Raw genomic sequence first — 21,095 nt, forward strand, 5'->3', positions numbered from 1 at the left:
AGTTCCCAATGAACTCTGATGAACCCGTGAAGCTGTAGTGCGGATGTGGCGGGGGTCATCAGAGTTTATTGGGAACTCTGATGACCTCCTGGATGTCACTGTGATTGCAGAATACTCACCTGTCTCCACGGTGCTGTCCTCGGCGGTGCTGTACCCAGCGCTGCTGCTCCGGCTTCCAGGTCCTGAGTGCAGTGAATAATCGATGAATATAATGAGCAGCAATCAGGAGCAGGAGGCAGCAGAGCTGAAGAAAGCAGGTAAATTTGGATTTTTTTTTATTTCACAGACCCGTGTTTTCTCCGGTACCTGTCACACGTATGCAAACACAGATGTCACACGTGTGCCACACATATGTCCATAACCATGCGTGTAACTTTTATCTGATTAAACACGGACGTCTGAAACCATCCTTAGATCTTTGTGTTCAGCTCATGAAAAACGGGAGCAAAAACAAAGGTGTTCGGTTTTCATTGTTGTTCAGTTTATTAACATTCTTTGTTTGCAACATTTTTCCCCACCCGCTAAAAACTTTTGCACAGCACTATATATATATTAAACCAGATTCTAACTAAAAATGGACCTGTCATGGCTGTTTTAGCAAATACTAAAACAAAATTTCCAGAGCATCTTCTCTTACAACGATGATGTTGTGCCATTCGTCTATTGTTCCTCTAAGGAACGTATGACTAAAGCCCGCTTTACACGCTGCAATGTATCTTACGATGTGTCAGGGGGGTCACGTCGTAAGTGACGCACATCCAGCATCGTAAGGTACATTGCAGTGTGTGACAGGTACGTGCGATTGCGATTGAACGGTAAAACGTTCATCGCACGCACATCGTACCTTTCTCTAGAATTGCACGTCGGGTTGTTCAATGTTCCCGGGGTAGCGCACATCGCAGTGTGTGACACCCCGGGAACATTGAACAGATCTTACCTGCGTCCCGCGGCTCCCGGACGGTAATGCGGAAGGAAGGAGGTGGGCGGGATGTTTACGTCCCGCTCATCTCCGCCCCTCCGCTTCTATTGGCCGGCTGCCACGTGACGTGAATGTGACGCCGAACGTCCCTCCCACTCCAGGAAGTGGACGTTCGCCGCCCACATCATGGTCGTATGGACGGGTAAGTTCGTGTGACGGGGGTTAATTGTTTGTGCGGCACGTTCAACAAATTTAACGTGCCACACATACGATGGGGGCGTTGCAAATCGCATATGATGATGATGTAAAGCAGGCTTAAGTTGACAAATGGGTGTTACCAGTTGGGGGTGTGTCACTGCACATTGCCACTTCTCCAATCAGCACTGCTAGTGACAAATCCTCCCTTGATAAGGGGAATGGTAACGTCCAGTTGTTAATTTATTTATTCATTTAATTGAGGACTAAAAGACTATAAGAAAAAATTATTATTATTTATTATTATAGCGCCATGTATTCCATGGCGCTTTATATGCGGAAAGGGGTATACATAGTAGGGACAAGTAAACTAATCAAGAACAAAACAAGGCACAGACTGGTACAGGAGGAGAGAGGACACTGCCCATGAGGGCTCACAGTCTACAGGAGGAGAGAGGATCCTGCCCGCGAGGGCTCACAGTCTACAGGAGGAGAGGGGACCCTGCCCACGAGGGCTCACAGTCTACAGGAGGAGAGAGGATCCTGCCCGCGAGGGCTCACAGTCTATAGGAAGAGAGAGGATCCTGCCTGCGAGGGCTCCCAGTCTACAGGAGGAGAGAGGACCCTGCCCACGAGGGCTCACAGTCTACAGGAGGAGAGAGGACCCTGCCCACGAGGGCTCACAGTCTACAGGAGGAGAGAGGATCCTGCCCGCGAGGGCTCACAGTCTACAGGAGGAGAGAGGACCCTGCCCACGAGGGCTCACAGTCTACAAGGGATAGGTGAGGATACAGAAGGTGAGGGTAGAGATGGTCGTGCGGTGCTATATCAGCCTGAGGGTTACTGCAGGTTGTAGGCTTGTTGAAAAAGGTGGGTCTTCAGATTCCTTTTGAAGCTTGTCAAGGTAGGCGAGAGTCTGATGTGTTGAGGCAGAACATTCCAGAGTATGGGGGACACATGAGAGAAATCTTGGATGCAGTGGTGGGAAGAGGAGATGAGAGGCGAGTAGAAAAGGAGATGTTGGGCGGATCGAAGGTTACGTGAGGGTAAGTACCAGGAGACTAGGTCACAGATGTAGGGAGGAGACAGGTTGTGGATGGCTTTGTAGGTCATGGTTAGGGTTTTGAACTGGAGTCGTTGAGCAATGGGAAGCCAGTGAAGGGATTGGCAGATAGGAGTGGTCGGGGAGTAGCTGGGGGACAGGTGGATTAGTCGGGCAGTAAAGTTTAAAATAGATTCTAGGGGTGCGAGACTGTTTGAAGGGAGGGCACAGAGCAGGAGGTTGCAATAGTCCAGGCAGGAGATAATAAGGGCATGTACTAGTTTTTTTGCAGCTTCTTGGGAAAGGAATGTACGAATCCAGGAAATATTTTTGAGTTGGAGGCGGCAGGAGGTGAAAAGGGCTTGAATGATGTTGGAATGAGGGAATAGAAGGATTTAATAAAACAGACATATCAGGAGAAATGGCCGATCCTCTCTAAGTCACGATTTCCATAGATAAAACCTTGCAGCTTTACCATCAGACCTCATAATCTGGAATGTATCACATTGCTTTGAGAACTACCGCGTAATCTTCCCTCGTAAACCACCTTGACTGCTTCCATAATTATATGCATCATTGCTCATGGCTCCTGTGCTGCATGGTACAAGCAAACAAATCATGAAATGCAGACGGCTCTCCCTATTATTTGGGCTATAAACCTTAAGGAAGGATGAGGGTAATCACACGGGGTCTGAAAGTAACATTGTACAACCCTAATGTATCTCCATGTCTGCTCCCACCACAGTCTCAGACTGAAAACAAAGAACATGAGGACCTCTGAGAACCTAGAGCCTGGAAAATTCTCCACAGTTTGGTTGTTACGCTTCTGCCGGATGTTGTAGAAGAAATACTTTGTATTTGTTCTGAAATGTTTTTAAGTATATTGGCATTTATTTTATGAATAGATGTTACTTTACCTTTTTGTGATCAAAGGTAATATTATTTTAGAAAAGGCTCAAACTATTGCAAGAACGGAATACTGAGTTATTATTGGGTTTAAAAAAAAAAATCTTCATACCAGAAAGATATTCCACTAGCTCAATATGTGGTGCTATTGTGGTGCCCTGGACAAGCCAGGACGTCACAGGTACTGCAACAACACACCCCACACCCCAGCTAGGCACACCTAGGTCAAACACAAATCCTTGTTGCCTTCCTCCAGGGGCTGATGTCCACACCAGGGGGTGGGCCAGGCGGTTGGTCCCGGCCACCGAGGAGTTCACAGTCCTGGAGGCGGGAAAAGTAGGCAGATGAGTTTTGGAGTTGGAGAAGTGAAGTGGTAGAGGAGCAGCCTGACTGTGTCCGGGTGCGTGGCCCGGGCACATACAGCAAGGTTGGCAGACGGTGGTGACCGTCTGCAGGAGAGGCTGATTGGAGCAAACCGTAGGGACCGGGGACGGGCAGTAGCCCGCCGGTACCGGATCGGGGAACGAAGAGAAGCCAGCACCATTCGGCAGGGCCTAAGGACCCCGACCAGGCTAGGAGTCTCCGTAAAACTGGTCAAATCCGTTAGCGAAGGGAACCTCCGGGGTTTCCCAGCAGTCAAGACCCGATTGAAGGCAACAGCTCACGCCGTAAAGGGAAACACAGTCACCGCCAAGGCTACAGTTCCCAGGGCCAGAGCCTGCGAGCAAAAGGGGCTCCCTCAGCATCCATCCAAGCTGGGGAGCGGATTACCGGTGGGAAGCCATTGGAACCGTAAACACAACACAGGTGCAGGGAAAGGCAGTCACCATCAACCTACCGGGAGGAGAACCACCGCAGCCGTCTGTGGGACCCGTCCATCCAGCCGTTTGTTTTACCGGAGACTTTGCATTATTCATTGGCTGAGTGAGTACCACCGTGCCGTGCGGCACAGCGCTGCCCCCGCGACCCTGCACCTCACCAGGCCCCGTAACCCGCCTGTCATCCCTAACCCTCACCGGGGCCCCGGGACAACCAACCCCCCCTACCCACGGAGGGGAGAACCAACATCCAAGCTGCTCCCTGTCATCGCTCCCGGGATCCCCGTCCAGAGCAGCGGTGGTATCACAACCTCACCACAATCGTGGGTGGCGTCACGGACAATATCCCCAAACCACATCACCCCCTTTCACTCACGGGCGAGGAACGCCGCTCGAGTCCCCGGGATCCGGCCCACCGCTCGAGCCACCACCGAGCAGCAGCCGGACCCGAGCAGTGGGTGAGCGCAGCGTCCCCTCCTCCGCCCGCGACACTATAATCACAGTTGGTTGCTCCTTAAAGGGAATCTGTCAGCAGTTTTTTGCTATGTAATCTGGCAACAGCATTATGTAGGGGCTAAAGGCTCCGTTACACGCAATGACATATCTAACGATATGTCGTCGGGGTCACGGAATTCGTGACGCACATCCGGCATCATTAGAGATGTCGTAGCGTGTGACACCTCTGAAAGACTGTTAGTGAGCAAAAATACTCACCTTATCGTTGCTCGTTGACACGTCGTTCATTTTCAAAATGTCGTTCCTCCTTCTGCGCGCCGGTTGTTCGTCGTTCCTGAAGCAGCACACATCGCTGTGTGACACCCCGGGAACGACGAACACAGCTTACCTGCGTCCCGCCGGTAATGCGGAAGGAAGGAGGTGGGCGGGATGTTCCGGCCGCTCATCTCCGCCTCTCCGCTTCTATTGGGCGGCCGCTATGTGACGTCGCTGTGACGCCGAACGTCCCTCCCCCTTCAGGAAGAGGTTGTTCGCCGCCCAAAGCGAGGTCATTAGGAAGGTAAGTACGTGTGACGGGTGTTACCGACATTGTACGCCACGGGCGACGATTTACCCGTGACGCGCAAACGACGGGGGCGGGAGCGATCTCGCTTGCGATATTGTAGCATGTAACGGGGCCTTAAGACTCTGATTCCAGCGATGTGTCACTCAGTTTACTCGGTGTAGCAGTTGGGATACAATCACATTTTTTTCTGCTAAAGATCTATCAGAGCTCAGAATGCTGAGCCCTGGCAGCTTGCTGCTTATACTGTGCAAACGCAGAAAGCTGCTAATCTGTGGCAGGCATATGACTAGTCCAGGAAACACAAGGCATCTAGTCCTGTAGTAATAATCTCCTGCTGATATACCACTTATTTTATTGAAACAGCACACAGCCTAATAAGTCACACATTACTGGTATCAGGGTCTCAGCCCCTACATCAGCCCCTGCTCTTAGATTACATACTAAAAACCTGCTGACAGATTCCTTTAAAAGGATTTTTTTACCAAATTGATAACCTACTGATTGCTATAAGTCTGACTGCATGGACTTCATCCGCTCCCATGAATGCTACCTCTAAATTCATTGTCTAAGTGACTGCCTGAAAAAGCCGAGCTCAGTACTTATCTTTCCATAGCAGTCCCATACACCATGAATGTAGTTAATCAACCTTCAATCCAGATAGGGTTCTCTAGAGCCATACTTTCCAGATTGGTGGGGACTCGAGTGATCAGTAAATTATCACCTTTTCTACTTCCTTCCTTTCCACATCCATAATTCATAATGTCGAAACGCGTCGGCTAATCTTCCTTTTGCTTCACATCTGTCGGTGCCAGTACATGTGCGCATTTTTATTCTCATGTTTCAATAAATTTTTATTCACCTTACCTGCTGCTTCCGCTGGATTTCTTCTGTTTGTTCACTTTTCCTACTTGGTACAATCCCTTTAAGGCTTCGTTCACACAGAGGGTCACAGTGTGGAACAAATTTGATGCAGGTTTACAAGAAAATTTGTGGCAGAAATTAGTTAACTTTTGGATTTCTACCATGGAATTGCATTTTTAATTACCGTGAGGTCACATACTGATTAACCCTGTGGTTGCCACACAGAATCCATTTCAGCGAGTGACCCTTCAGTTATTGATTTTTTGAAATTTGAATTTCATATTCGAAGATTCCGTGGTAACAAGGAAATAGAATATGTGACAAAATCCATGCTAAAATTCCTCTGTATGGACATTCCCTTACATGTAACTATCTCTTTATTCTCTTCTAGGTCCTCCAGATTTGTCCTAAAGACATGCGAGCAGATATCTGTGTCCACCTAAACCGCAAAGTATTCAAAGAACACCCCGCATTTCGACTAGCCAGTGATGGCTGCCTGAGGGCTCTCGCCATGGAGTTCCAGACTGTGCACTGTGCTCCGGGGGATTTAATCTACCACGCCGGGGAAAGTATAGACACCCTGTGCTTTGTGGTGTCTGGATCTTTGGAAGTTATCCAGGATGATGAAGTTGTAGCTATTTTGGGTAAGTTATGCCTTTGTTCATACCAGATAATGCTTAAAGTGGACCTGTCACGTGCCATAAATATGTAATTTTTTTTTCCTGGTGTAAATGCTGCTGTTCTCCTGAATCCAGTGTTTTGCTTTCTTTTCTGCACCTCTCCATTCCTGAGATATGGCTTGCTCTTCCATGTATATAAGTTTAATCTTTTATCCAAGTGGGCGTGTGTGACGGGGTCCTCCCATATCACACAATCAACAGAGCGAGAGATGGCTGTACAATCCAAAGAGCATTTATTCCAAGAAAATCAAATGGTCCATAACATAATCCACCATACAGAGGGTAAAAATAGTAAAGAAACTCGAATATAGTCCAGTAATGGGATAAATGTCCAGGTCTCTCTGAGAAGCCGCAGCTTTTCCCTCAGAGGTTTAATCCTTCTTCTTCTTTCTTGTCTCACCCAGAATGACAAATTCCCCAGGTAAGCAGAGAGTTTAGGTGGATCCCAGGCCCCTTTCCCCCAGACTTAGGGACAGGAACACTAACAGGGGTGATTATCTACAGACAATACAATGTACACACAAGCAATACAAATAATGGACAGAGAACCAAACGTAAAATACGGACCTACACAACATGATACACAGTACACCATATCCCACCATCACAAGCGTGGTTGTCGGTTCTTTGTGGGAGTTGACATGAGAACCACGCCCACTTGGCACAAAAGTCATTTATATACAAGGAAGAAGGGCTCATATCTCAGGAACGGAAAGGTGCAGGACCAAAAGAAAAACATCTCTGGATTCAGGAGAACAGCGGCAATTATACCAGAGGAAAAACAATACATATTTATGGCCACTGATATTCCTACTTTAAAGGAGTTTCTGAAAAAAAAAAAGTCTTTAAAATAGACCATCAATATTTTATCCAACTCCCGGGCTGAATGGAAAAGCCATGGCACTGAGCTACAATACAAGGCTCGGCCAACTAAGACACCATGGCTTGGATATGTTTATCTCCAATAACTTTATTTCTGCCACTTCTGCAGAGGATTATACGATACCAGATTTATACACAAAAGCGATGAATATGTTTCTTCCATGTCTTCATTTACAAGTCCATTCAGCATCCTACATCTGTGGCTGTTGGCCTGGTCAGATTGTAAGTCATAACCCAATGTGGGTCACGGTGGCGTAACGCCCCTGTTTGTATGTTGAAAGAAAGATTGATAGGGTTTTCTTTTATTCTCATCCCATTGTTATTCCTGCAATTCTCTCATGTAAAGAATTCATTCATTCGCTCACATGGGTGACATGATCGTCAATAATAGGCTCATCATGGCTGCATTTGTCACAGTATATTTGGTCATCATTGGTCAAAAATAAACAGTCTAATGTTAAGGCTGCAGTTTATATTTCAGTTTTATCTTGTTTTTCTCTTCCTTTTTCACGATAGTCCATTTCTCCTGCAGAATATATTTTTAGACTTATGCTTATATATTGAATTTAAAAAGCACCACTCACCAGGATTTTCCTATATAACCTAAAACCAGTGCTATACTGGCGCTATAAGGCTGATTCTATACATACCTTTAGTTGTCAGCTAGGATGTATAGGTTTTGAAATACAGGCAAGTAAAGTTTGTAAAATGAACAGTTTTTTGAGTAACAGCAGCTGCTACTAGCTGGGGTGGGTTATTAAGCTGGGGTGGGTTATTATAGTGATTCCGTCTCCCCTGCCTGTGCATCCTCCCACTATTATGTATGCTAATTCCATTATAGAAGTGTTTTACTAATGGTTGTGGCTAAATCATGGTGGCTAAAAGGACCTGTGCTGAAATCATACCCATGTGACCAGAAGGGGCGGGGCCTCAGCCAACATAGCTGATTCCAGGAAGCAACATTATTTTTCTGTTGGCTGAGGCCCCGCCCTTTCTGGGCACATGGGTATGACATCAGTACAGGTCTTTTTAGCCACCATGATTTATAGCCATAACCTTCTAGAATGGAATTAACATAAATAATAGATACGTGGAGGACGGACAGCTGGGGGTTGGAATCACTATGACTACCCACCCCAGCTATTAGCTGCTCGGCACCTGCTGCCAATCAAAAAACTGTTCAATTTACAAGCTTAACTTGCTTGTGTTTCAAAACCCTATACAACCGATCTCACAACTAAAGGTATGTATAGAACCAGCCTGATAGTGCCAGTATAGCACTGGCTTTAGGTTATATAGGGAAATGCTGGTGATTGGTGCACTTTAAGTATTGGAAAATATTGCCCGGTACTTAAATCAGTTGGCCACGATCACTAAAGGTTATTGGGCTTTAATTGCTCTCCTGCATGGCTGCTCCAGTTGCTGTGGTGGCATCGGCAGTGATACTGAGCATCGTATGCACTGTTTGGTCAGCTGCCAAACCAAGCTGAGGCGCAGCTGTTATATAGACATATGCCTGACTGGCCAATCAGAGGTCCTGTTTAGCAGTCTTGACATTTTGGATAAGATTTTGGTTTGCTGTGTGTAGTTCTAGTGTGCATGGGGTGATTGGAGCGGTGCAGGTACTGGCTGTGCTATACAGGCTAAACATGCCTGTAATAGTCGCGAATGGAGCTAGCTCTGATCGCTACTGTTTAGCCCCTTAAATGCCTCTGTCAATCTTTAACAATGGCAGTTAAAGAGGACCAACCACCAGGATTTTCATATATAAACTAAATCCAGTGCTATATTGGTGCCATCATGCTGATTCTAAACATAAGTTTAGATGTGAGATCGTATGTATACTTTCTGAAATACAGGCAAGTAAGGTTTGTGAAATGCACTGGTACTTGATTGATAGCAGCTACAGAATATCTAATAGGTGGGTCGGGTTTTGCTAGTTACTCCTGCCCCTAATGCAAATCAATGAGGACCCCAAGCATTTTTCTGGGAAATCTTCAAGAAAAATGCTCGAATTCTCCATTGACTTGCATTAGGTTTGTTATTTGAGACAAATACTAGAATAGTACTAGGTATTCGGTACGAATAATCTGAACCCGAATATCTTACAATTCGCTCATCACCAATAGGCATTATTATAGCCTCACTGTCATGGGTATGTCACGGGTGACAGACAGTCATGTGGTTTCTGGCCATAGAAGGTCACAGCATTTGGCTGCACATAATGCTCCCTGACTTTCCTTTGTTCCTGCTGTCAGTAGTCAGTATTCTTTGGTATAGGTAGCTTTCCTGCTTGATTCATCTCTCCCCCTTTTGGACCCAGTAGGAGCTCGCCTTCCACCCAGCTGCTCATCTGTATTCTCTTGGTGCTTAAATATCCCTTCCTTCCTTGGACTGGTGCTGTTGATATTTTTCAGTCCATTCAAGTCTTGGTTGCAAGCAGGTGGTTTGTTCTCCTCTGGGGTATCATTGCTGAAACCTTTTCTGAACTTCTACCTGAGTTATCTAATGATAAGTAGCTCATGCATCTTCCCTGTGTTTCCTCGTTGTATCTTCTGTAGTATTTAGTGGGATTGAAGAAGAGCTCATCCCAACCGTTCCCTATTTAGGGTCCAGAACTAGGGATACCTAGGGTCAGGTATCCGGCTCAGCACATAGGTGCAGAACCTATCTAGGGTGGTGAGGAACCCCAGGAGACCAGCAGTAGGTTTGGTCAGGGATCACCATCTTCCCTTTCCCAAGACACATAGTTTCCCTTCCCTTGGCCATCTGCTTGGTCCTCCCCTGTCACTTCCCTGTTCCCTAGCGTGACACCTATCTTCCATGTTCACCCTATGTGCTCGCTAATCTTTATTTCATACCCAAAAGGGTCTTGTGTATGAAAGTTAAAAATTGGGTACATTTCACCCACCAATGTAATCACTGCTTTTTTTATCATAGTGATATGAAAACTGGAATCTGACAGTAAAAGTAGTTTTTAGGTATGAGACCCCAAATGTTTGCACTGTAGGTAAAGTTTTTGACCTTCATGATGTCAATGAATATCCTGCAGTGGGTAGACTGATTAGATGTTCTGTTTAGATGACCCGTATACAGTAAATATCAGTATATAGATCCTGGCATCTCCGTATTAATTTTCCATCCAGCTTCATTAGAAGAGTCAAGGACACCATCCTACAGTGCACGTGTTGCCTTCTCTGCACCGAGGTGCTCTCAGATAATGAAAATCTGCTGAGTGGATGGGACGGCGGGATTGAACCAAATTGATCTTGGTTTGAAGGCTCATCAGGTTTCAAACAAATCCACTTGTTTTAAAAGACGAGACTGATTTCTAAAATGCTTGAGCTGGAATCCGTCCAGTACTAAGTGGTAGATGGCTGTGGCTTCTCAGAACCAAGGCCGGTATTAATTAGCGAGGCTGCATCACTTGAATGATACATAACGACAGTCAGTCTTTACGGCTCTCGATACGTCTGTCACTGCAATGTCTATTCGCGTCTTAACTAAAGTCAAGAACTTTACTTGAATTACGGCTAGATGTCTGTCACCTCCTAACATGGAAAAGTCAGTTTAGTTATCTCCTAATAGAGTATCTTGAAGGAGATGAACAACTTGACATCTTTGAGGGCAACTTGCTTTTTATTTAAATCACGTATTTTGGGTTAATTTTTGCACTTGGCATTCACCAAAAATGTTGTTCCTTTGTGTCATGGTTCTGATCTGTGGTACTCTGCTCTCCAGCGGAGCTGGTGTTCTGTTTTGTATTTTGTTCTGGTGGACGGGTGATTTCCCGTCCTCGGTTCCTGCTCTGGTGTTGAGAGGGGCCTCTCTCTAGGCACCTCGTTACAGGGGATTGCTCTACTTCATTAGGGAGCAACCTCACTTGGAACACTGTCAGACGTAGTTCATGCCTGCAGTAAGTGCTGTGGCTCCTGTTTGTGCTTTGATCTTGTACTCCTATCCTGGATCTGTTGTTACCCCTCACCTTCCGTGTGCCTGACTCTAACGTTGTTCCCTGGTTCCTGACCTCTGGCTTGTACCCTGACCTCGGCTCCACTTTTCCCCAGTGTACCTTTCGTGATTTCCTGGCTTTTGACCTCCAACTTGTACTCTGACCTCGGCTCCGCTTCCCCCAGTGTATCTTATGTGACTTCCTGGCTTCTGGCCTCTGGCTTGTGCTCTGACCTCAACTTTGCTTCATCCCTGTGTTCCATATGTGACCTCCTGGGTCCTGACCTCTGGTTTGTTTGACTTCCCCTTCTCTAGTTGCATCTGGTGACACCTAGTGGTAGTTCGTCACACTTTTGCTTGCTAGACATCAGCAGGAGTTTGTAAGTCTCTTATCTGTCTTTATTGAACTACTCTGTATGGATTTATGACCACAGAGTAGAAGTGTATCTCAAATTTGTTGTGGTCATATCAGATGGATGCTCAGACACAGATGATCCTTTTTGGACCTTGACGTGTGATTCTCTGATTTGGTCCCTTCCTCGCTGGTTCCTTCCCTGACTTTTTAGGTGTAAACCCCTTCTTCTTTTACTGGTCAATAACTACTGCACAGATACAACCTTGAGGTCCCTGCAGCATTGGCCAGATCAATGTATGGGGGCAATCAGGGACCATCCCTCAAAAACCAACACCGCCCACATTCTGTAAAAGAGTGTGTGGATGTTATAGAGGAGGCTGAGGCTTCTGGCGGGCTTGAGCTGTCAATGGTCAGCCATTCACTTAAATGACTATAAGTAATACTTTCCTTTTATCCTGTTTGTGGAAGATGTGAGAAGCCTGATCAGTGGCTTTAATTTAAAAATGTGTTATTTTAGTGAGGAAACCCCTTTAGGCTACATGGTGACTTAGGGCTGGGCAACAAAAGATCAAAATACTGCTCTACTACACCGCGACCTACAACCTGACACTCAGTAGAAATTCAACACAACTTGATTTTTGACCTAACAAAAAAAACACTCTGCGCCGGCTACAGTTTGCTTTTAAAAACAGACTGTTCCTTACCCCCCCTCCCCGAGTCCATCATTGAGTCTACACCGCTGCTCAGTGTCTATTTTCTGCAGCGCTGAAGCCAATCACTAAGCTCAGCATCTGCCTATGCAGGTTGTGATGTAGTAGAGCATTATTGTGACCTTAAGTTGCTTACATGTGAGCATGTTACTGGCAAACGCTTCACCACTGGAGAATCCAGTGCGCATGCTGTAAGGATTCAAAACTCCATAATCATATAGAGTGACTGCAGACTTTTACCTCAAGCCTGGACAACCCCTTTAACTGATTGTTAAATTAAGGAAAGAGTTAAAAATCTTCAAGCATTCAAAAAGTTTATAGGGAGTGGGAATCCACTCTTTAGACAAAAAACTGATTGGGGGAGGTTGGCTAAGCTGGGTGGATTCTGGGAGTGTCAGCATTTACTATGCAGTTACGTATTCTACTATTTGCTATCATGTAAGAAACGCCTACATTTATGCATGGTGCCCCTATATTTTTGAAGACTATAAAAGAGATGAGTCTCATTAAAATCATTTGGAAAGTTTAGGAAATCACATGTTTGTGTATTATTTAATTCTCACTGGTGCAGTAAAATGAATCTCAGAAACTTTTAGTTGAAGTGAGAATTACTTCAACACTGATATTTAGACGTTTCCTTTACCCATAAATCATGAGTGAGAGTCCACTCTTTAGACAAAGATCTGCTTGGGGGAGAAGTTGGCTAAATTGGGTGGATTCTGGGAATGTCTGCATTTACTATGCAGTTATGTATTATACTGTTTCCTATTATGTAAGAAATGCCTAAATTTATGCATTTTACACCCATATTTCTAAAGACCATATAAGAGACGATTCTCATTAAAATCATTTGGAAAGCTTTGGAAATCACATGCCCGTGTATTTCTTTTCTTCTCACCGGTGCCTTAGACTGAATCCCAGAAACTTATAATTGAAGTCAGAATTACTTCAACACTCATATTTATATATTTCCTGTTCCCACAGATCATGAAGTAATGCAGGATCATTTAATTTCCATTTAATTTCCAGGAATTAAAAAAAGAATCTCATTACTCTGACCATTCTCCAGTGTATTTTCCCTCTTTCAGCCTCTTTCCTCAATCCTTTACAGTTTGGGTCTCTTCCTTTCCTGTGGTTGGGCAGCAGCTTGTCCCATGTAATCAGTCAGAAGTATATTTGTTATTCTCACCGGGTGAGCAGAGTTTTTAGCAAACCCAGTGGGCCACAACACCCAGAGGGGCTTGCCTGCGGAACCACACCTGGTTTTCTACACTGTCCATAATGATGAGGGTGTTACGCTGCAGGTGTGAGACTGGGTGCCACTCGGGAAGACAGGTACTGCAACAGCTAACCCCAGGGGTACAGGAGCGATAGTCTCAGGGATAGACAATAGCCGCAGCAGGTGTCGAGGTTCCAGCCGGGATAGATGGATACGACAGCTGCAGCTGGTGATGATTCTTCATGGCAGCGGGTATCGTGGTTACCTGCTGGTGTGGCGGCTTGCAGCAGCAGGTTAGGGATAGCAGTACACTGAAATACATCAGCAGTGGAACTAGCACAATACAATAGCAGCAGCACAGTGCTAGGGGTCCTGACAACTAGCAATGTATTAGACTCGTTGCCTAGGCACTTTCTGAAGGGAGAAAGTACCTTAAACAGCTGCAGGCTCTCAGCTGATCTGAGAGGCACTTTTGGGTTAAGAGTATGCTGGTCCTTAAAGAAAGGGGGCGTGGCCGCACGCAAGTCCCTAAGGCAGAACCAGGAAGCATGCTGTGAGTACACAGCCTCTAGGACAGGAACAGGCAGGAGATTCAGACGGGTGAGGGGCCCGACGTTCCCACTGGGGGAGGACGTTACAATATCGCAGTCAGCGGCCACCAAATCTCCATCACCTGTGTTCCTCCTCTGACCTACAGAGAAAATAGTCCCTCACATACATCCACATAGTATTCGCCTCCTCACTGTCAGATCAGTGCGCAGCAGGAACCGAGCAGGGAAGCTACTGAGCATGTGCGTCCACCAATGAGGGTGGACCTATTCTCCAGCCACAGGAGAAGCAGCAGGGACCGTATTATAGATGAAAATCTCTTCCAGTTACAAAGCCGCACTCTATTTTTGATTGATGTATTTTGCAGTTAGACATCTTTTCACATGCTATATTGAATTTTTGAAGAATACATTTTGTGAGAACACCTTTAATGCACTTAATTTATTTGGCAAGTGATGTATGTACTGTATAATCCATATAGATTCCATACAAACAGCCGGCGCGCTGTGCCTACATGACATGATAGTTAAATATTATAGTCTCCCAGCAATGATCAGATCTTACCCTGAACCATTTTATCTTCTGTGACAATCGCAGCTATTATCTTTCTCAGTGGTCCGGCAGCCGAGCTCAGGAACATTCCTGCTGATTTAATTTCGTCTGATTGCCCGCTTCTGCTTCATACTGAATGTATTTTTGTCCCACTCGGTTGCAGTTTAGTTTTTTATGTTTCAACCATGATAGATTTTAGCAATTCTATCGCTTCTGCCGACATTGTAGCAGGATTCCACCGGGGGATGAAATAATGTAACAGATGTGATTGTGCATGCACCGAATGGACGGAATGGAGAAATGATAAACAAGCACAATGAATAATATGTGGAATGTTCGAAATAGTCCGGAGCGATGTTCTCCTACATAGTACTCCCCACTTATTGAAAAATTACAACTCCCAGCATGCCCTTACCTCCTGCTGGAGAATGCTAAGAGTAGTGGTTTTGCATCATTTATAAAGGCACAGGTTGGGGAACCCTGGTTCACATCATTTATAAAGGCACAGGTTGGGGAACCCTGGTTCACATCATTTATAAAGGCACAGGTTGGGGAACCCTGGTTCACATCATTTATAAAGGCACAGGTTGGGGAACCCTGGTTCACATCATTTATAAAGGCACAGGTTGGGGAACCCTGGTTCACATCATTTATAAAGGCACAGGTTGGGGAACCCTGGTTCACATCATTCCATTAGTGTTGCTAAGCTTCAGAATAGTATGTAGTAGTTGTTTCATTTTCTTTAGCTAGAATTTGATAGTTGGTCTCTGTGCCTTTACTGTGCAGCCCCAGCAGCAGTCGAACTGCTCGGATCCGGGGGTTGCTGTGGCTCGAGGGTCTCCGGACCCGGGGGCTTGCGGCCACTTCAAATGTAAGGGGATATTTACAGGGGATGAATGTCTATCACGCCACCTGCAGGTTGCGGTAAAGAGGAGTACCGCCGCTGCCGATGGGAGTACCGGGGCAGATGGTGTGTGGCAGCCAGGTGTCAGTCCCTCCGCAGGTAGGGAAGGCCCCAGATAGTGGGGAATTGGTATAAACGGGTAGCTTGCTCAGCCTTGGGAAGCGGGGTGCAGGGGTCAGACTACTCACTGTGGTAGTCGTGGTGGTGGATCAGGTGGATTAAGCAAACACTCACACAGATGGTAAACCAAAGTCTCTAAGCACCGCAGTCTCTACGAGGGGAGCCCGTCCAGGTCCCGCTCCCACCAGTGTCACTTGGTAAGTCCAGATCCCTGCCTCCGTGCACAAATTGTTTAACAGTTGTGGCCCCTTGGCTTGAAGCTTTCGGGGCCCCGCTACCCGTGTGTATGGCAGCTGTGCTCTTGGTGGCTGGCACTTGGGATTTCAGTGGGTTGTGTATTTTAGAGAACCCTATCCCCCGCGTTGTGCTGACGCCTCTAATCTCTGAGCTCTTGGGGAAAGTTCATAAAGAGACTATCCTCCACAGGTTAATTATCAGGTTGTTTGAAGCTACTCCCCGATCTAGGGTCCTGTACCCCGCCGTGCTCGGTACCGGTAAGGTGGCTGGGCTTTCTGGTGCCAACAGTCCTCCTAGACTGCGTCTGTTACACTCCTGTCCAGTGTTCCTAATACCGGTCCCCAACTCCTGTGGTCCCGGACCACCGTCTACGACCCAACTTGTCGCCTCCCTGGGAGCTCCAACTCCCTGTTCCTCACTCTTTGAGGGGTAACTCTGTTCTCTCTCTACTTCCTCCCTCCCACCAGTCTGCCTGATCCCTAGGTGGGCGGCCATGCTCCAACTTGACCAACCCACTGGTGTATCTGTCCAGCCCTGGTGTGAGGTGTGGTTGGGATTTGTAGTGCAGATGTCAGTGGCACTATTGATGGGAACCTGGAACCACGGGGGTAGGCCCTGCACCCTGGAGTACAGGATGCAGTTCCCTGTAGCACCCTGATGCAGTTAGGGGCACTACATTACCAGGGAACGGGGTGTGGGACACTGTAAGTGCTCGATATCAGACAGAAAATCAAGGCTTTGTAGGATGTCCATTTGGAAGTAGCTTCTCCTATATATTCCGCATTTAAAGAGGTTGTCCACTACTTTTACATTGATGGCCTATCTTTAGGATCAATTATCAATATCTGATCAGCCGAAGTCCAACACCCGGCACCAGTGTAGGACTGGCGTGGGAAGGGCCCACAAGTGACATTGACTCTGAGGGCCACTGTTCAGCTACATACAAATATCACAAATCTTACACAACTTACTTCTGCTTCTATATTATCACGGGTGTGTTACGGGTGACAGTCATGTGGTTTCTGGCCATAGAAAGTCACAGCGTTTGGCTGCACAAAATGCTCCCTGACTTTCTATTGTTCCTGCTGTTAGTATTCATTGGTATAGGTAGCTTTCTTGCTGGATTTTTCATCTCTCCCTCTTTAGGACCCAGCAGGAGCTCACCTTCCACCCAACTGCTAATCATCATTATTAACTTGGTGCTTAAATACTCTACTCCCTTCTTCCCTGGACTGGTGCTGGTGATATTATTTAGTTCATTCTAGCTCTGGTTGCAAGCAGGCGGCTTGTACTCCTCTGTTGTATCGTTGCTGAAGCTTTGCTGAATTTCTGCCTTAGTCATCTGTGGATAAGTAGCTCATGCACTTTTCCCTCGTGTGTCTTCCTTTAGTGTTTAGCGGGGTTGATGAAAAGCTCATCCCACCCATTCCCTAATTAGGGTCCAGCACTAGGGATAACTAAGGTCAGGTATCCGGCTCGGCGCATAGGTCCAGAACCTATCTAGGGTGGTGCAGGACCCCAGGGACCAGCAGTAAGTTTGGTCAGGAGCCACCATCTCCCCCTTACCTAGACGCAGGGGTTCCTACCCTTACCTTTCACCATTCGCTTGGTACTTCCCTGTACCTAGCGTGACATATATATTAATAAATTTGGTAGTTTGTTGAATGCATGATCAGATGCTGCTTTTGACTGTGCGTAGTGAATTAAATAAATTGGGCCAACTACTAGTCATGTTGTGGGTGAGTGGCACACTCCAATACAGTGGCCCACCGAGGGATTTATCTGTTCTCCTGTGGGCCAGTGCGAGCCTGCCCCTTTTCCCCGCCGATCTGCTGTTTTCGGCACTGGCGGTGGTAGCAGGCAGCTGTAAATACTTGGTTCCGGAGCTACCCCATCAAGTAATAGCGGCTGCGGTCAGGAACTGCACATCCACCTCCCATTCAAATCAATAAGAGGCGGATGTGCAGTACCCGGTTGCTATTGGAAGACAGGACAGCTTCGGAGCTGAGCATTTCCAGCTGCCTGCACCAAGAGCAGCTGATCAGTAGCGGTGCTGGGTGTTGAACCCTGGCCGATCCGACACTGATGACCTATCCTAAGGATAGACCATCAAAAAGTAGTGGCCAACCTCTTTAAAGAGCTGCTCCACTTGTCGCGGGCGGAGGAGGGGACGCTGCGCTCTCCCACTGCTCGGGTCCGGCTGCTGCTGCTGCTCGGTGGTGGCTCGAGCGGTGGGCCGGATCCCGGGGACTCGAGCGGCGTTCCTCGCCCGTGAGTGAAAAGGGGGTTGATTGTGGAGATTTATTGTCCGTGACGCCACCCACGGTTGTGGTGATTTAGGGGACACCACCGCTGCTCTGGACGGGGATCCCGGGAGCGGTGACAGGGAGCAGATGAGTTGTTAGTTCTCCCCTCCGTGGATAGAGGGGTTGGTTGTCCCGGGGCCCGGTGATGGGGTAGGGATAGATGATGGCAGGCGGGTTGCGGGGCCTGGTGAGGTGCAGGGTCGCAGGGGCAGCGCTGTGCCGCACGGCACAGTGGTACTCACTCAGCCTGAGACGATGACACAGTTCTCGGTAAAACACACGGCTGGAAAGACGGGTCCCACGGACGGCTGCTGTTGCTTTTCCCCGGCAGGTTGACGGTGACTGCCTTTCCCTGCACCTATGTACTTCTGACGGTTCCAATGGGTTCCCACCGGTAACCCGCTCCCCGGCTTGGATATGGGCCGGAGGAGCCCCTTTTGCCCGCAGGCGCTGGCCCTGAGAAACTGTTGCCTTGGCGGTGGCGGTGTCTCTCCCACTGGGTTGGACTGTTGCCTTCTGTCCGGACTTGACTGTTTGGAAACCCAGGAGGTCCCCTTCACTAACGGATTCGGCAAATTCACGGCGACTCCTAGCCTTGCCGGGGTTCCGAAAAGCCCCTGCCAATGGTGCTGGCTTCTCCTTGTGTACCGGTCCGGTACCGCCGGGCCACCGCCCGTCCACGGTCCTTACGGTAAACTCCGATAGGCCACTCCTGCAGACGGTCACCACCGTCTGCCAACCTTGCTGTCTCGCCCGGGCCACACACCCGGACGCTGTCAGTCAGTTGCTCCTTTTCCACTTTTCCTCCTACCACTTTCACCTCCAAAACTAATCTGAGCTCTTTTCCCGCCTCCAGGACTGTGAACGCCTTGGTGGGTGGGACCAACCGCCTGGCCCACCCCCCTGGTGTGATCATCAGCCCCTGGAGGAAGGCAACAAGGGTTTTGTGTCTGGCTTAGATGTGCCTAACCGGGGTGTAGGGTGTGGTGATGTAATTACCTGTGGCCCCTGGCTTGTCCAGGGCGCCACACACTACTTTAAATTGATGACTGATACTTACCGCGAGGTTTCAATACCCAGCACCACCTAAATCAGCTGTTCTTAATGGTACTTTATACGTTGCGACATCGCTACCGATATATCGTTGGGGTCACGGTTCTTGTGACGCACATCCAGCGCCGGTAGCGACATCGCAGTGTGTAAATCCTAGGAGCGACGATGAGCAAGTGCAAAACAGTCAAAAATCGCTGATCTGTGTCACGTCGTTCATTTTCATAATGTCACTCCAGCTGCAGATACGATGTTGTTTGTCGTTCCTGCAGCAGCACACATCGCTGTGTGTGAAGCCACAAGAACGACAAACATCTCCTTACCTGCATCCACCGTCAATGTGGAAGGAAGGAGGTGGGCGGGATGTTACGTTCCGCTCATCTCCGCCCCCCCGCTTCTATTGGCCGGCTGCTTAGTGACGTCGCGGTGACGCCAAACGCACCTCCCCCTTGAAGGAGGGATTGTTTGGCGGTCACAGCGACGTCGCCGACCGGGTATGTGCGTGTGAAGCTGCCGTAGCGATAACTCGGTTCCAGGTTCTCAGCAATGTCTCCCCTCCATCCACCAAAATTGTGTGTGCCTGGCTGCAGCAGGAGCCTCTCCCCCTACTACAAACTGTTACAGACCACACCCTCAGCTAAGCCAATACTGCCAAAATTGAAAAATATATAAAGAAATCCTTTTCATGGGTTCCAGGTGCTCAGCAATGTCTTCCCTCTATCTTCCAAACTTGTGTCTGCCTGTAAGAGAACTGGCTGCAGCAGGAGCCTCCCCCCTCTATTACGAACTGCTACATGCCACACTCTCAACTAAGCCAAACTCCTTTGGACATACTTTATACAATGAGATAACTTCATACTCAGCGTCACCACTTACCATGTGCTACAGGATATGTTATAATATCCGATAGATGCTGGTTCCAACCTCTGAAACCCAGAGCAATCTCAAAATCAGGGGGCTCCTGCCCCCATCTCACAACTTTATTACTTAACTCCTTCATAACCTGTGATGTACGTTTTCATTCATCACAGGTTGGGTGTGGTGGTATATAGAGCGGGCTCAAGAACAGTATTTAAATTGACAGTTTACACGAGTGAACCACCTCCCATTCGCCCCCTGCAACCCAATTGCAGGAATCCAAAGGATTTTCTTGGCACTGTTAGACCCCCTCATGGCTTCATAGGAGAATATTAGTTACTTTATATACTGCAATGCTATAGTATTGCAGAATATTGCATGAGCGATCAAATGACACAAGTGCAGGATGACTAAAAAATAAAAATGTTTTAAAAGTAGAAAAAAATATCTAAAAATGTCACCCCCTCCTTTTTCCCATTCAAAAATAGCTTAAAAAAATAAACAAACATATTTACAATTGTCTTGCCCATAAAAATGCATCTATCAAAATGTAACATTAATTAAAGGGAACCTGTCGCGAGATTTGGTGACTATAAGCTGCGGCCACCACCAGTGAGCTCTTATATACAGCATTCTAACACGCTGTATATAAGAGCCCAGGTCGCTGTGTATAATGTAAAAATCACTTTATAATACTCACCTAAGGGGCGGTGCGGTGCAGACATGTCGGATGGGTGTCTCCGTTCTCCGGGTCTAGCACCTCCTCTTTCAGCCATCTTTGTCTTCCCTCTTTTGAAGTCGGGGAGCATGACACGTCCTACGTCATCCACACAAGCCAGCATTGAGGTCCTGCACAGGCGCACTACAATACTTTTATCTGCCCTGCTCATGGCAGATCAAAGTACGCCTACGAAGGACCTCAATGGCAGTAAGTGTGGATGACGTAGGACATGTCATGCA

The 21,095-nt window shown here is 47.4% G+C and overlaps 1 protein-coding gene across 2 annotated transcripts in view; it reads left to right on the top strand.

Moving 5' to 3' along the window:
• Nucleotides 1–21,095, top strand: part of KCNH1 (potassium voltage-gated channel subfamily H member 1) — a 421,045-nt gene that overhangs the window by 234,941 nt on the left and 165,009 nt on the right. For both annotated transcript variants that reach the window (XM_075339163.1, XM_075339164.1), the window contains one exon: nucleotides 6,154–6,406. In XM_075339163.1, coding sequence (XP_075195278.1) covers nucleotides 6,154–6,406 — 253 coding nt within the window. The remainder of the gene's footprint in view (nucleotides 1–6,153; nucleotides 6,407–21,095) is intronic.

Source organism: Anomaloglossus baeobatrachus, chromosome 3 (genome assembly GCF_048569485.1).
Source record: "Anomaloglossus baeobatrachus isolate aAnoBae1 chromosome 3, aAnoBae1.hap1, whole genome shotgun sequence".
In the NCBI taxonomy this organism is placed as follows: Eukaryota; Metazoa; Chordata; class Amphibia; order Anura; family Aromobatidae; genus Anomaloglossus; species Anomaloglossus baeobatrachus.